This window comes from Anolis sagrei, chromosome 3 (genome assembly GCF_037176765.1).
Source record: "Anolis sagrei isolate rAnoSag1 chromosome 3, rAnoSag1.mat, whole genome shotgun sequence".
Classification (NCBI taxonomy): domain Eukaryota; kingdom Metazoa; phylum Chordata; class Lepidosauria; order Squamata; family Dactyloidae; genus Anolis; species Anolis sagrei.
Window position 1 is genome coordinate 199,706,941 of NC_090023.1, and position 15,650 is coordinate 199,722,590.

Genomic DNA, 15,650 nt, shown 5'->3' on the forward strand with positions numbered 1-15,650 from the left:
AAAAAATATGCTGCAAATCTTTTCTGGATAACAGATTTCAGATAGGAGACTTCAGTGAAACTTTCAAGTGTCTCTCAAGGGTGAATCATGCACAATACATTTTCTAGTTCCTATATTTTCATTTTGCTTTCATAGATAAGCAAAATCAACATGAATCACAGGTAATGGGAATCCAGTATAGTAAATCTGTTTCCAAATGTGAGATTTTACAACACGCTAACAGCTGCATAATTCAAAGAAATTAGTTTAGACATGCTGAATTCTCTGCTGAATATTGTCCCGATGTTCTAAGCTCTCACATGATCTCATAGGGGACTGGTCTTCTCCATTTATTTTTCAAAACAAATCCTGCAAGAGTTAGGACAGCAACTGAAAGGACGACAGCAGCAACGATGTATGGTGCATGGGAATGATGGGCTTCCATATTTTCTGGTACCTGTTGGTCTGTCTCTGAAAATCAATAAGAAAAAACGTGATGCATTACATGCTTGACATGTCATCAAAATGCTTAATTCCAACCTTCCCACTCCAGTAGCAAAGGGCCACTGACTTCCATAATACTGTTGTCTATCCTGAGCTTCTCTGAAGTGGAAATATGCAGCAGCAGTTTTTGGCTCCCATCTCAGTGGGGCAGTGAATATCCTCAGAGTTTCACATATATTTAGAGAGTCAATTCTGACATACTAGATTTTCCTTCCAGGTTTCCCACTACAACCTGGAATAGTTTTATTACCCCACTAATATGGATGTCAACAGCTATTAGTGGTTGGGTAAAGAAGGAACTAAAGTATATCATAGACATCTTACAATACTGACCAAGACAGTGGTCACCATTCTCATTTCAAATTATGTCCTGTTTCACAGTGCTGCTGCCTCTCTCAAAGACACAAGTCACCCAATGTGCTGTTCTTTAGTCTTGCCAGTCTACAATAACTCTAAACAGGCAGGATCTTAACTGGATTGGAAGAGTGACGAAAGAGATCTATGATAAGTATTGCTTTGGTTTACCAATATTTCTGCTCTGAATGCCATTCTGCTGAAGTTCAATGGGTCCAATAATGACATCGACTTTTTCCTCATAAGAGCCTGTATCTCTCTTAGATCTAGGCACATGAACACAACCCCGATAGCATCGGGAGCTATAATCATAAGCTCTGCACACCACCACTTCACACTGCAGGTAAACAGATGGATTGCTACGGATGAAATCGAAGGCTTGGAAGGAGAACCGAAGTGTCCGTCTATTTGGTGAATTGTAAGTCCGGTAGGTCCCATCTTTAATACAGCTGTATGAAAACAGAATTGAATAACATTGCATTGCATTACATTAATTACGCCATACAATTAATATAAACATGAACAATTGTGCTTTTTGATGGTACTGAAACAAAACATAGCTTTGGCTTAATTGGGGTAGATCCAGATTTACTCAGAGTAAAACCATTAAATTAATGGTAGTTGTGTTAGTTATAGTGACAAATTTCATTCTTGTTCATTTAAATGGATCTACTTCAAGTCTGAATATATCTAGATTTAACCCAATATAAATACAAATACGCTTGACTCCAAGAACACATTTCCATAATTAAATCAAAATATGAGTTTAGTTTCTGACATTGTGTCCAAAATGTCACTTAACAATGAGTCAGTTTGTTCATTTCCCAAAACATGGATGTAGGATTGGATTTCCCAAAACATGGATGCCAGCAAGGGTATCTGGAGAATCACAGTTTCCCAGAAATGGAGAGGAAAGGAAGGGAGAAACAGACTGTGCATGCTGGCCCTGCCCCACCTGCATATCTGCAAATTTTTCAACAGCCAAAGGTTATAGCGTACTGCTGTTTGTGAGCAGACAATCAAAAATCAAGGTCAGCAGATGTGGCCTCCACGCACATATTTGGTATGCATGTGGAAAGTACTTATTGAAGATTGTCATTTGAATAAAGGATTGAGATATGTAGAAAGAAGTACTCCAGCACAAGAGCATGAGGAGAGCTCTGTTGGACCAAACCAAAGGATTCTCTTGTCCAGCATTTTCTTCGTACAGTGGCCAACCTAATGCCTATGAGAAGTTCACAGTAGGACATGAAAAAACAAACAAACAATAGCACCCTCTCATTTGTGATTCCCAGCAACTGGCATTGAGAGAAGGGCTGATTCTCGTGCTGCAGGGAATATACCCAACATAACTAGAAAACATTAATAGTCTTGTCTGCTTACAAAGTAGCAGATGAAATGACACTTGTGTTTATCAACTGCACAACATGCATATCAGCAGAAATGGAGCAAATAGAGGGGTAAACTATTAACCCTTCTTCACTCCCCAATTCTGGATAACATACAATCAGATTCTAGTTCTGTGGTGCTGAAGCTGAGCGGTTTAGTCCATTCAACTGTCCACATGGGAGCGGTGTTGCAGAAAACACAACTACATAGATCATTTCAGAAGAGGAGTAGGATATATATTTTTGTTGTTAAGTGCCTTCAAGTCATTTTGGGCTCATGACAATCTTAAAACAAAACTATCATGGGTTTTTTTCCAGCAATTTTTTTTCAGATGGGGATTGTCTTTGCCTTTCTCCAAAGCTGAAAGAGTGTGATTGTGGAAAAGTAGCTCTGGGTTTCTACAGCCAAATAAATATGTCTCCTGAATCCCAGGTCCATCACTCAAACCATTACACCATGTGGTGGAACATTTTAGAAGCAAAGAAGGATGTATATTCATAGAGAAATATACTTTTAAAATCAATTTCATTTTAGGGTTTTCATCTTCCCTTTTAATCCTATTTTTACCTTGCCAATAATCTTTTAAGAAATTTGGGTTTGTTTTTTTTAAAAGCTGTGCAATCATAACTTTTATAATGACAGCTGCTTAAGTGCACTTTAGTACCAATGATGTTTCTTCAAACTACGTAATTGCAAATACAATATAAAATTTGAATACTGTTTCAGGATCATTCACACCAGGAACAAGGAACATCTCAGTCAATGCAAACATGTGGTTAAATAGTGCACACAAATGTCACATGCATTTTTGTTTCATGAGTATCTGATTTTAATCTCAAGGAAACTAGTAAAATGCAAATTAGATATCACTCCTTCAAAAAGAGGGAGGGGTTCAATCCAGCTAGAGGAAGATTTGGTTTGTCAACAGTATATTAACTTGATGTTTACAATTAACTAGCACAGTCTAAATTGAACATTCCAACTTTGTTACTGCAATTTCTTTAATTTCTTCTTTTAAAAAAAATGTAGTTTAAACATAGTCAGCATGGATCCAGTTATTTAGCTTTCTATTCTTGCCACTGAGCTAATTTGATGGTAAACTCCAAGCTGTGGTTGTCCTCTTATGGGTGACCACAGATATAGGTAAATTTGAGCTGCATAATAGAGTTACTGCCATGTTGTACTTATGCAGGTATAAATTAATCTATGCAAAACAGTGGCAACAACAGGTTGAGCCTGCGTAGTGTATTTTCTGCTCATGTGCAGCCTCTTGGTCACATAGATTCAAACTATGAGTATTCTACAGCCACATTAAATTTCATAGGGAAACGGAATAGCAATATAACATTTAAATCATTTCTCCAGTTCATCACCTAAAAGAAACATCCCACCAAGTTCTCAGGGCTCTTAAAGTGTTATCGTATAGCACAGGGCAATATATAGTTTAGCATTCTGCCCCTCCTTATTGTCAATACCAGTACGATGTAAGCATCCCTGCTTCTTTAATTGCTTCTCAGAACATGCTTTCATTTCCTAAGAATTATGCACATTTATGCCATCATAAAGAATCAATAGCCCTCTGGATGAACTTCAGCTCCCTTAGGGCTGATAGATGCTGAAGCCTGAAACACGATATTTTTTACATCTTTTCCCTTTCAATGTGAGTTAGACTGTTAAGGCAGAGCTGAATGAGGATGGATGCAGACCATGGGCTACAAGTTGGCTTCCAGCCTTGTCTAGTATGTTCCCCAAACACAGATACTTAGTGGTAGGAATTACTATTTTGCAATGGCTTTTCTAGGAGGTTGTGCATGATATAATATATATTTAATAGACCTGGGCGATTTCGTTCGTTAATTTTGTAATTCGTTAAATATTCGTTAATTTTAGCAATTACAAAACGATTACAAAACTTATTTTTAAACCCGGAAGTGTTTTTAAATATCGAAACGCATGCGCCAAAAATTTTTGTATTTCCGTCCATTTCGGAAATACGTAAGATGGCTTGGCTAGATGCTTGCTGGGAGCTCTCCTCTCTCTCCTCTCCTTAGCCAGTCAGAGCCTGAAAGAGGAGGAGGAGGAGGAGGAGGAGAGGGCGGGGAAGGCACCGGCTGAGCAAGCGAGCGACCGTCAGCGGGAAGGCGGCCCGTCCCTCCTTCCTCACCTTTGCGGTGGGTGTGCTTCATTCTCCCGAGGAGGAGAGGGCGGGGAAGGCGCCGGCTGAGCAAGCGAGCGAGCGAGAGGGCGAGCGACCCTCAGCGGGAAGGCGGCCCGTCCCTCCTTCCTCACCTTTGCGGTAGGTGTGCTTCGTTCTCCCGAGGAGGAGAGGGCGGGGAAGGAGCTGGCTGAGCAAGCGAGCGAGAGGGCGAGCGACCCTCAGCGGGAAGGCCGCCCGTCCCTCCTTCCTCACCTTTGCGGTGGGTGTGCTTCGTTCTCCCAATTCCTTAGCGGAGGGCTGGGCTAGATGGCCTTTGGGGAGCCCTTCTCCCAATTTCGCATTGCTTCGGAGGAGCCGGCGGCAGCGCTTGAGGGCCCGCCAGAGTGAGTGAGTGCCTGCCTTCCCTCCTTAATAATAATTTCTCCTCCCTATTCTACTAAATTAATAATTAAATTAAAAAATATTGAAAAAATATTGAAAAAAAAGGGCGCCATCTTTACAAAATGTTTTGTAAATATTAACGAAATTTCGTAAATACCGAACTTTTTTAAGGGAAAATTTTGTAATTATTTTAAATATCGAAACAAAACAAAAAAACCCAAATACAAATCGATTTTAGAAACAAATTTTTGCGTTGTTACCCAGGCCTAATATTTAATCATTGTGTAATTTGTTTTCTTGTCTTTTAGGTTCATATTTCAGGTTTAAACTTTAGAATCATTCTAATTATTGCTTGATAATGTTATGAATTTGTTTTCTCTGAACAGAGTGGTTAAAAGGCCATAGTGGTTGTTTAATATTGTATCTCTTTAGTATTCTGTCATATACAGAAATAAAAAATCCTACATTATTATTATTATTATTATTATTAATGTATTTACCCTATTTATACTCCGTCTTTCTCAACCCTGAAGGGGACTCAAGGTGGCTTACATATAGGCAATGCCTTAAAACAACATACTATTGAAATAAACATTTAAATTACTAATTAAAATTAATACATATTAAACATTTAAAAACATTACAATCACTATAGCTTGTATATTATGTATAGAAAACCAGCTAACCCAACAAATGATGGTAGAAAACAAAATCATTACCCATTCTCGATGATAGGATAGGTCAGAGTTGTAAAATCATCATAGTGGGGTGATGCTTTACATGTGTCCAAAAATAACTGCAGATCTGGGTCAGAGTTATGAAGAACAATTTGCAAGTATAAATTCTGTTCCAGTGATACTCTATAGGGTGTGTCATACACTGGATACCAGAAGTTCGGTGAGTCAAAAAATGTAAGGTTGACACTATATTGCCCGTACTGAGTTTCATTGACCAAATCATCGTCACGAGCAATGTACATGGTTTCTATCCAAGTGTGTTGCAGCATCTTGCAGTTGACCTGCAAGTGAAGGTCTTTTTTCCTTTTAATTATGGCCCCACTGCCTGGAGCAGACACTGTGATCAAGTTTGAATAAATGATTGTATCAGCATCAGCCTGTTCAAAACATAAACAAAACAACATTTCTAAGATAAGTATGCTTTATCTTGGCCATTATTATCACTTCATATATCATTAAATAGTGTGTGGTCTAAGTCCCAAATGTGTTTAGACCAGTGGTTCTCAACCTGTGGATCCCCAGATGTTTTGGCTTTCAACTGGTAAACTGGCTGGAATTTCTGGGAGTTGTAGGCCAGAACACCTGAGGACCCACAGGTTGAGATCCACTGGTTTAGACAGAAGTGTGAAATATTCCCAAAATGGTTGAAAAACATGCTTCTTCGTGTGTTCAAAAATCCTGACAAGAAGACGTGAAATGATAAAAATCATCTGCATTTCTGGACTTAACCTTTGTAAAATTCACAGTGAATTGTTTTGCACAGAAAACAATATCTTTATACAGAAATATTATGTCCAACGTAGAAAATTCCGTTTTCTGCATGGAAAGTGTTGATTTCTATGCAATATGATCATGTGTGCATTTTATGTAGAAGTCCCAAATTATGGATGGACTTTGAAAACTGTGTGGTTCCCACGAAGAAATAAATTAAAGTTATCTATTACTTCCTTTGATAAGAAATGTACTAAAGAAATACATCCCTAACATAGTCATTCCTAATGTTAGAATAAAAATAGAACTATCCTATAATACGAGCTTGAGATGTGATTGCCAAGTCCTGTCATTTGATAACTCTGTCTATGCTATCAATGTCTAGGCAATATATTGCATATAGATAATTACAGCATTCTATGCCAGCTACTTATTTGAGTAAACTTAACAGTGGCCCCTTCTACACTGCCATATAAAATCCAGATTATCTGCTTTAAACTGGATTATACAGCACTTTAGGCTCATATATTCCAATTCCAAGCAGATAATGTGGATTGTTGTTGTTGTTGTTGCTGGAAGTAAGATTTGATAATCTGGATTATATGGCAGTGTAGAAGGGGTCTAAGAAATCTCTCCTCGCTAGAATCACCCCCAGCCTGACCAACAAGCTATTGACTATTTTTTATTACTTGCTTGAAGGAGTTTCCTCTTCCCCATGTAACTAATGTCCAGTAAAGTAGACGGGAGGAGAAACGATGATTGTAGCAACAATGCCATAACTGAGACTAAACAGCTATTGTAACTATGGTAAAGATACATAGATTTAATCATGCATCAAATCATGTGTTCTTCTTGTTGTTGTTGTTCATTCGTTCAGTCGTCTCCAACTCTTCGTGACCTCATGGACCAGCCCACGCCAGAGCTCCCTGTCGGCCATCACCACCCCCAGCTCCTTCAAGGTCAGTCCAGTCACTTCAAGGATGCCATCCATCCATCTTACCCTTGTTCTTGTATTAATTATTATATAAGTATATTTAATGAAGTAGCTGTTTTCCAAAAAATTGTCAATGTGTGCAGTAACCAACATATCTATTCTTATTAATGATCAACCATGTTCGTTAACCATAAAACAATAAAAACAAAGATAGGTGTCTTACTAACTAACATCAAAAATCATGTATCATATAACAGAGAGAGAGAGAGGATAGTGGAAGCCATGAAGATAAAACAAATTATGAATGTTCATACATTTCTTCTGGTGAGGCAGCCATTGTATGGTATGTTGAATATCACATAAGATGGTGTGATCCTTGGTCTGCAGGAAGAGTCAATCAAACTGACATCCCATGGAGAGTACCCTGCAGTACTCAGATATCTCCTACTAATGATTGCTTGCATATATTCTGATAAGCAGAGAAGATCTGACAAGTGGTAAAAAGAACCCTTGTTAGTGTATTGAAACAGAGAAGATATACTTTTTTTCTTTGTTTTATAAGCAACCCCTTCAATGTTTACTATGTAGACAAGGTTGATATGTTTGGAAAAGACCTGCAGAAGAATAACTATTGTTGCAATACTTGAAATCTTGACATATTTCCTCCACATCAGCTTGGCACTATATAATACAGTGATCTATAAGAGCATCTCACCCTTGCTTAGCAAAGATGTGTGGCTATTTTATCTTCGGCAGAGCAGGTTTTAGGATGCTTACTTAAAATGAATGGTTGGCATTAGTATGTACAGTAGAATCTTGCTTATCCTACATAAATGGGCTGGCAGAACATTGGATAAGTGAAAATGTTGAAAAATAAGGAGGGATTAAGGAAAAGGCTATTAAACGTAAAATTACATTATGATTTTCCAAATTAAGCACCAAAACATTATGTTTTACAACAAATTGACAGAAAAAGCAGTTCAATACACAGCACATAATGTAGTAATTACTGTATCTATGAATTTAGTACCAAAACATCACAGTGTATTGAAACAGCTGTGGATCCAGGTGGGAGGCAGACTACATTGGAAAATACAGAACGTTGGATGAGTGAAGGTTGGATAAGCGAGCCTCTGCTGTACTTCTAAATAAATAAATCTGCTTTAGAATACAATCAAGTATAGAAAGAAACTATCCATGTACTACTCAGGAAAGAACCAGAGGTCCCATCTACACTGCCATGAAATGTAGATTGAACTGCATTATATGGTCAGTGTAGACTCATAAAATCCAGTTCAATGCTCATATTTATTAATCCTAAAAAAACTTGCTGTTTAGAATTAGTTACTTTAAGCTCTTATCTGGTTTCATTTCTTTGGGAATTTCTACTCTATAGCATGGCAGCTGTACACCCTCCATCGAGATTTGTGACAGAGCTGAATGCCACAAAAAAAAAACAACCCACAAATAAACTGTAACAATGATCCTATAAAAGAAAATTGTACAATAAAGTTTCACTTACTTGTATTTTGATCTGCTGGGATGGTGTAATAGTTGGCATAAAATCCTGATGCAGTGACACTACTATCACTGCGGAATCTGACACTCATCATGTTAGAGGTTGATGTAAATGTTTGATAGGAGTTATAACATATCCTCCCAAGCAGTGGAGAACTATGGGGTGGTCCATCATAGACTTCTACATAATCGCATGGGCATCTATATCTGTCACATACCTCTAGTCTGGAAAACAAGCATGGACAAAATACTTATAAGCTATATGTTAACTAATCACAATGAATCTATAACTACACTGAAGTTCTGTCAAAAACATTTTTTTCTCAGTCTGCAACACCGAGAGTGTCTCAAGCAACACTATGGCCAGTTATGCTAGAAAGCACAATTTTGATTTCCTCTTTTTCTCAAACACAAAATATGTTTGTGGTGCAAAAGTTGAAGATTTAAGACAAGGAATCATAAAAGCCAAAACCAGTGTTTTAGAAGAAGAGATTCTAGATCACATAGAGAATCCACATATCCATCCTTTTTCATAGTCAAATAATAAAACTCAAAATGTTTAAACTAACATCTGGGGCCCCATCTACACTGACATATGATGCAGTTTCGGAATGTAGATTAACTGCATTTGATGATATGGCAGAACGCAATTAATCTGCGTTCTGAAATGGTATTATATGGTAGTGTAGATCCTGCCTAGGAGACTGTGGGTGCATCCCACAGTCTCCTTTATTGCGGTAACTACTGCAATAAAGAACGGGCTGTCATGATGGCATCCTGGGCAATCCCAAATTAATTCACCACATACCTGGAAACCCCTGGTTTGTAGCAAATTAATTAGATAGTGGATTTATTTTGTGCCTTCTTGGAAGGTGCAGGATAAACTCGCTACTTCCAGTGTCTGGACTGCATTCCAGACACCATTCCCGCAGTTTTCAGAACTAAATTAGTCCAGAAATCTGTGGGACTACCCAACCCCCTCCCCAAAAGCCCCCCAAACCCTTTGAAAAGTAAGAAAAACAGACCTTTATCCCAGAACTATTCGTGGATGTTCCTGTGGGCCTGTCTACACACTCCCCAGAAAGTGCATGCTTTCTGAGTTGGGTGTCAAGATGCTCTCATGGGATTGGCCTGCAAGAACATCTAGAGGCCCTACCATCCTTTCCCAAAGCCCCCAAACCCCTTTGAAAAGTAAGGAATACTTACCTGACCTCTAGTAGACTGTAGCCAGAGTTCTCCTGGAGCATTGATATGATGTGCCAGGAGAGCGGGGGGGGGGGGGGGGGGGGGAGAGAAGGAAAATCGCTCCCCCCCCTCTCCTGGTGTGTCTTTTCTATGCACTGGGAGAGCTCCATCTATAGTCTACTGGAGGTCAGGTAACTTTTCCTTACTTTTCAAAGGGGTTTGGGGGCTTTGGGGAAGAGTGGTAGGGCCTCTACATGTTCTCGCAGGCCAGTCCCGCGAGAGCATCTGGACACCCACTTCACACACTTTCTGGAGTGTGTGTAGACAGGCTCCCAGGAACATCTGCATTTTTTAAATGCGGATGGGTCTGGCATAAAGACCTGTCTGGAACTGCTCTGGGATTCAATCACAGTACCTGGAAACAACCCTTAAATCTGTTGTCTCCCAGAAACGCTCCAATGCCTTTTACAAAACATGTGTTAGATGGACATATATATATACACATCTCTTTTTATGGGCATTGTTTAAGATTGACTTTGATATTGTAGTTTGTTCACTGCATTATATTAGAATTGTACTTACTGCAAATTTTGGAATGTAAGTGTTATACGGGAATTGCTTCCGACTTGTATCTGCCATATACAGTTAGCATTATTTGGGTAGCTGGAAGGATAAAACGGACTTTGAATAGTCCCAGATTGATGTTGAAGGAAACCACCACATGAAAAGTTTGTTGGCAAAGCTAAGAAATTAACACAAAACATATAATACATATTATCAGAGAGAACTGGGATGTAAGTGTTTAAATTGTATCAACTATATCTTGCAGTCTTTATTTTTTTATGTATCTTCAATATATTGTCTCGTTATATATTTGTTTCTAATAGCCCACTATTGGGCTTCCTTGTCAATGATTCATTCATTAACTTAATTCGGGTGTATGGAATACTCAAAGTATTCCAGAACTACAAAGTATGTGAATAATTTCCAATGGCTTTTCGCATGCCACTTCTGCCAGCTTTCCCACAGTAGCCCAAAATGCCCACAGGGAACCTGCAAGTGTATTCAGATTCCAACACTTCTCTCTGTGATCAGGATTCCTAAATGAAGATTCTAACCACAACCAGAACCATAAATAAATGCACTTAAAAGACCCACTTTCTGGATTTCTATCTCAATGCAAAAATGGAGGTGCCAGTATGTCCAGATACATTAGGGCCAGGACTCACAGACACATCCTCATGCCCCCCTCACATATTTCATCTTCATCACTTATTATGTCAATTTCTCAACTGGTAAATATTTATATTTCTGTCTGCAAATACTCAATTTCTGTGATGGTTTGCAGATGGATTCCAACAGAATACTGGTGAGATGGGGCAAACATCATGTGATGTGACCTTTTTGAAATCATTCTCAAACAGTACCGGAAATGGAATATTTCCTAATGTGATATGGTCCAATGTGGTAATAGAACTTTTCTCCATTTATCTTTTTTAAATGTTAAGTTAAACATTGAATATATAATTGCTAAAATAAAAGCTAAGCTATTCAGAATTGTCAAAAGAAACAGTGCTTACTTGTCGGTCTTGGCCACCATGGAGGAGTTGGAGTTGGCCATGCTGAAAATCATAATAGAAGAAAGAGAAAGGAGGGAGAAAGAAAAAGAGAGATATTGATTTAAACTAATTATCATATATGACAATGATACATCAATTACTTAATGATTATATCAGAGGTTACTGCAGATGTCAAGTAGTTTTGAATTCACAGTATTTATATACTATTATCTAAAATAAATTCGACATTGAAGTGCATAATATAAAATCATAACGTCAAACTAATAGACTCTATAAAACACACAAAAATCTCATAACCCCCCTCCCCTGATGACATTACTTTCCTTCCAGAAGATAACTGCCTTGGAATTCCCATTCCAGAAGTTTCTGAGACCATTAGGGAAAAATGAATTGAGTAACTATTTTACAATCTGTGTGTTCAAGAAAAAAAGTTGTGAAGAAAAGAAAATATTCCAGAATAAGAAGTCCTTCCCCCCAAAATCACTGTCCACTCTTTGACGTATAATTTGTTTATCAGGAAAATAGTATGAGGTTCTTCATCATACAATAAATTAAATTTAATTCACTCTTGGAAGAAAGTTGTTATATTGGTAGCATTGAGGCTTCTTCCTCAGTCTTTTCTTTTTTTTAATATAATTTTTTATTAAATACATTTCTCTTTAATTGTACATAAAAACAAGTATATCAGTGTATAGTACATCAGAAGGGGGGAGTGGGAAAGGAAGAGAGAGAGAGAGAGAGAGAAGAAAAGAAGAAATAAGTGAGGGAAGAAAAAGGGGGTGGGAAAAAAGGGAAGGGGGGAGAGAGGGGGGAGATCATGAATGCTGGGGAAGGGAGAAAGAGGGTAATAGAAGGATAAAAAAGCTTTGACTTCCAAACTTCTTCTTCAGGTATGCCTCGTCATCGTGTTCTTTTGCTTTTTGAACGTCTTCCCTTTTCACTTGTATCTTAGTCTGATGTTATCTTTCTTTTAAATTATTTCTCATTCCAAATTGCAGTCTATTAGCCTGGTCTCTCTTTTCTATTCGTTTGTAATTTCATGTGTGTATTTTTTTTTCATTCTTGGTTAATGTTTGTGTTTAATGTTTTCGTCTATTTTCTTCCATGATATATTGATCTACTGTTCTCCAGTTTGTCTTTGACATTGGTCTTCCGTACGATTCTTTTAAGGCAAAAGTTCATTTATCTGCTTCTTTTATTTCTTGAATTTTCGTCAACCATTCTTCTTTTGTTGCTATTTCCTTTTGTTTCCATTTTTTCGCTGCAACCATTCTGGCGGCAGTGGAGAGATATGTGAATAGGATGTCTGTGTTTCAGTCTTTTTCCACTTCCTCGTCTGTTAGACCCAACAAAAAATATTCCGGCTTCAGTTGGATTTTTATTCTCAATATTTTTTCGCATGCTTCTTGTACCATTTTCCAAAAGGCTTTCATTTTGGGGCATGACCACCAGGCATGATAGAATGTTCCGACCTGTGTCTCACATTTCCAGCATTTTTTCTGTGTGTTTTTATACATTACGCTCAATTTTTGGGGGGTCATGTACCACCTATAGAATATCTTTATCCAGTTCTCTTTCATATCTGTCGAGTAGATGTATCTGAGCTTTTTCGTCCACAATTTCTCCCATTCATTCAGTCTTATTGCTCTTCCGATGTTTGATGCCCATTTGATCATACATTCTCTGACCAGTTCTGTCTCCGTGGCCCAGTCCAGCAATTTGTTGTATATCTTGGTTATGGTCTTCTTTTCTTTCATTAATATCCTATCCTGGAAGTCGTCTTTTTCCATGAAGCCTATTTCTTTATTTTTTTTATAATATTCTTTTAATTGTATAAACTGGAACCAAGAGACTATGCTGAATCTTTGGGTTATTTCTTCTCTTGTTTTCAGTAGTGTGGAGCCGTCTTTTTTGATAAGGATGTCCTTATAGGTGGGCCAGCTTGACCATCCTAATAATCTTCTCTGTCCCGCTTCCAGGGGGGAAATCCACGTTGGAGTCTTAGGATACAATTTGATCTTATAACTGTTCCATACTTTCATTAGCACAGCTCTGACAAAGTGGTTGTTAATTTTTTTTTCCTTTTTCCTTCCTCAGTCTTTTCAATGAGATGTGCTGACAAAATGAATGCACATTGCATAAAATTATTGCTATATCTTTATATCAGAGCCCCCGGTGGCACAATGGGTTCAACTCTTCTGCCTGTGGGACTGAAGACTGACAGGTCACAGGTTCTAATCTGGGGGGAAAGCAGATGAGCTCCCTCTGTCAGCTCCAGCTCCCCATGTGGGGACATGAGAGAAGCCTCCCACAAAGATGGTTAAACATCAAAACATCCAAGCGTCCCCTCGGCAATGACCATACAGACAGCTAATTCTCTCACACCAGAAATGACCTGCAGTTTCTCAAGTCACTCCTGACTCCTGACGAAAAAAAACCAACTTTATATCTTTCATATTGATTTGGAATCCACTAAAATAAATACTACTAGACTGAGCCTCCAAGCTTCTATGCTTGATACAATACCTTTTATTGACCTTGCACAGAAGACTGCAATTTTCAAGCAGAAGAATGATATAGATTATGGACTGGGTAGGAAACTTACAGCCGCTTCTGTGAGCTCTCCCTCCTCCCCTCATCACATGGATGTAGTCCTTTTCTAAGAATATTCTATGAAATTCATGGGTTTGCTATAGGTCAAAAGGCAAATTGAAACACAAAGACACAAACTAAAACTTACTCATAATTAGCACTTTAAAGTGTTCCGTGCATTTCACAGACAGTGATATGCAAACAAGCCTATACGGTGCTATTATTGTCCCCATCTATTGCTTGGCAAGATCAAGTGCAGTCCTGAGTATATAAGACCTGAACATGGCTTGACAGTCGCTCATTCATAAGAAGAGGTCAACTTGAAGGTAGCTAACAACAACAAAAATATTGCTAACAGATTCTGGTTTTACATGTATTCAGGGGCAACTTGCACAACTTTGTTGCTATGTCCTTAAGTTATTGATAAGCCAACTCTTTTTTACTGTCATAGGAGACATGGATCAAGCTCTAGCTCTGCCATCTACTTTTTTTTCAGGTATGGTCCCTTCCTCTCCACTCAGGATGGGGATTAAACTAAGTTGCAGAGACTTAGTTTATTCACTTCCATTGAATGACATATCAACAAATGCAACCAAACAGTTAAGACATTAAATAGTCAGCACACACATATAAGAGGAAAGAAAAAGTGGTGGAAGAAGTTTCCCAACTATGTCATAGCCTAAGACTTACAGTGTAGGGTGCAACAGCTCGTTTTACTTAAATCATATCTGGCTTCTCCTACACTAGCTTTTTAAAACTCAGATTGAAGTATCAGGCACAAAAGCTAAGATGTCTGGAGACTGCTGTCTTCTGCAGCATGGGCTGTCAGTGGGCATCGTTGCCATATGAAAAATTCAAAATATTTTAAAGTTAGCCATCTGTGTCACTAAGGAGGCACGTTTATAACTAAAATTGATCATTTTGTTGGTAGCCTGGTTCAGTAATTACATTTTTATAAAGAGGACTGAACAACCTCTTAGTTGCTATGAATTAGCCTAAGGGTTTGATATTTGTTAGCAAGCATAGAATGTTAGGTATCTTTTAGTGTCATACTATGATGATGTTGAGAAATCTTCCTCTTAGCTTTTCCATTGAGACCATCAAAATGATTGCTTCTCTGATTGCCAATTACTTGCCTTTTCTTTACTAAGCCTGTAAATCAGGTAAATCAAACTGGATTTGAGTTATTCTATTTACAAAGCACTGGGGAAATAATTAACATTATTGTTATACATAATACAAAACTAAGAATTTAGATTGTATTAGTTCAGATGGTTTTCCAGAAAAATATATTTTTCTTAAAAATGAAAGAATGTGTGTGTATACTTACCAGTTGTGCCATAAAATGAATGGTAAAAGGCAGAAAAACCAGGATATGTTACCGAAACATCACTCTGAAACAGAATTGTGAGGATATTTGATGTGGAAATCAATGTAACATAGGAACCTGAACAATATTTTCCAAGGACACGTGAATAGAGGTCTCCATCATAAACCTCAACGTAATCATATCTGCATTCTGTTCTGAAATGAGGAGAAAAAAGTGTTGTGTGAATACAGCACTAAACATAATCCAGTAGACTGAGTAAAGTAAGGCCACATTGCTTCCTCCCTGAGAAGACTGCTAA

At 38.0% G+C, this 15,650-nt stretch overlaps 1 protein-coding gene across 1 annotated transcript in view; it reads right to left on the minus strand.

Moving 5' to 3' along the window:
- LOC132770144 (uncharacterized) overlaps positions 1–15,650 on the minus strand; it is a 282,948-nt gene that overhangs the window by 208,763 nt on the left and 58,535 nt on the right. The window contains exons 34-41 of the mRNA XM_067466268.1: positions 15,353–15,546; positions 11,431–11,472; positions 10,433–10,592; positions 8,670–8,890; positions 7,462–7,634; positions 5,485–5,879; positions 1,009–1,286; positions 300–450 (exon numbers count right to left, since the gene is read on the minus strand). Of these exons, the coding sequence (XP_067322369.1) occupies positions 300–450; positions 1,009–1,286; positions 5,485–5,879; positions 7,462–7,634; positions 8,670–8,890; positions 10,433–10,592; positions 11,431–11,472; positions 15,353–15,546 (1,614 nt within the window). The remainder of the gene's footprint in view (positions 1–299; positions 451–1,008; positions 1,287–5,484; positions 5,880–7,461; positions 7,635–8,669; positions 8,891–10,432; positions 10,593–11,430; positions 11,473–15,352; positions 15,547–15,650) is intronic.